The sequence below is a fragment of the Austrofundulus limnaeus genome, unplaced genomic scaffold, assembly GCF_001266775.1.
Source record: "Austrofundulus limnaeus strain Quisiro unplaced genomic scaffold, Austrofundulus_limnaeus-1.0 Scaffold583, whole genome shotgun sequence".
NCBI lineage: Eukaryota > Metazoa > Chordata > Actinopteri > Cyprinodontiformes > Rivulidae > Austrofundulus > Austrofundulus limnaeus.
In genome coordinates, this window is record NW_013952985.1 from 169,613 (window position 1) to 170,906 (window position 1,294).

Genomic DNA, 1,294 nt, shown 5'->3' on the forward strand with positions numbered 1-1,294 from the left:
CGGACACGCTGATTACAGTGCGGCTTCAAAGTGAAAGTAAAACATGTCGCAGCGCTCCCGTCTGGAAAAGAAACTTAAACACAGCTGTTCTCTCTTCACTCATATTCTGACACAGAGGGTAGAAACAGCTAAATTAGACAGTTAAAATACATGTGCTTCACCCCAAGCTAACCCAGGAATAGAAAATACAGTAAATCTCATGTAATATTATTACTTTAAACTCGTAATAACGACTTTATTCTTGTAAGTTTATATTCTTAAAAATTGTGTAAAACGATATTAGCTGCTGTCAGATATTATATAACTGCCTGGTGTTGCAGTCATGTCAGTTGCAGTGAAGCCACATGGCATTAAAGCCAGTGATTCTGTTGGTTTGWATAAATGTTTTCGCTGCAGAGCATRAATGCGTTGTACCTAACATATATCTGACATTGTTCAGTAAAACCCAGCCACACATTTCACCCTCACTGTTAATGGGAAGGTTGTGTTCAGTTTTCCCTCTGATAACTGGTTGTGTTTRTTCTGTCTCCACAGTTTGGTGTTGCAGTAGTCATAACCAACCAGGTGGTGGCGCAGGTCGACGGGGCAGCCATGTTTTCTGCAGACCCCAAGAAACCAATTGGAGGGAACATTTTGGCTCACGCCTCCACCACACGGTGGGTTTTTCTTCACGTGTTCGCTCTAACGCAGGTCTGAGACTGAACCGTGTCTGTTTTTTGTAGTTTGTACCTGAGGAAGGGTCGAGGAGAAACCAGGATCTGTAAGATCTACGACTCTCCCTGCCTGCCAGAGGCCGAGGCCATGTTTGCCATCAACGCTGATGGTGTTGGAGATGCTAAGGACTGACAGCAGTAACCTGCGTACTCTGAATTTCTGTGTGTGTGTGCACGTRTTTTCACTTTGTCTCCATGAAGACGTTTCAGACAGTCTACATTTCCTGTAAACATCAGATCACATGATCCTTGGAACACAGATACGTTTGTCCACCTTTCTTATTTTCACTTGATGTGTACAAAAAACCTCAAGTTTTCATGTGATTCAAAGTGATTTTGTAAAATAGGCCAACATCTTTTTGTTTTAAGTGACTTCTGTTTGTGTTTGTGTTTGTGTACATAAATCTTGTCGAACGACTTTGTAACAAAGCTGCATCTAAATGTAAAATATTTTCTTCCTGCAGCTCCATCACTGCTCTTTTCTTTGTTTCTGTACAAATGCTTCAGACTAAATTAAATTAGTTTTATGATTTAAAAGGTTTATTTTAGTGTGTGTGTGTGTGTGTGTGTGTGTGTGTGTG

The 1,294-nt window shown here is 40.9% G+C and overlaps 1 protein-coding gene across 1 annotated transcript in view; it reads left to right on the plus strand.

The window, feature by feature from the left end:
- rad51 (RAD51 recombinase) overlaps window positions 1-1,176 on the plus strand; it is a gene marked incomplete in the record, with an annotated part of 30,506 nt that extends 29,330 nt beyond the window's left edge. Inside the window, 2 exon segments of the mRNA XM_014026708.1 lie at window positions 535-656; window positions 723-1,176. Of these exon segments, the coding sequence (XP_013882162.1) occupies window positions 535-656; window positions 723-846 (246 nt within the window).
- Window positions 1,177-1,294: the final 118 nt, after the last annotated feature.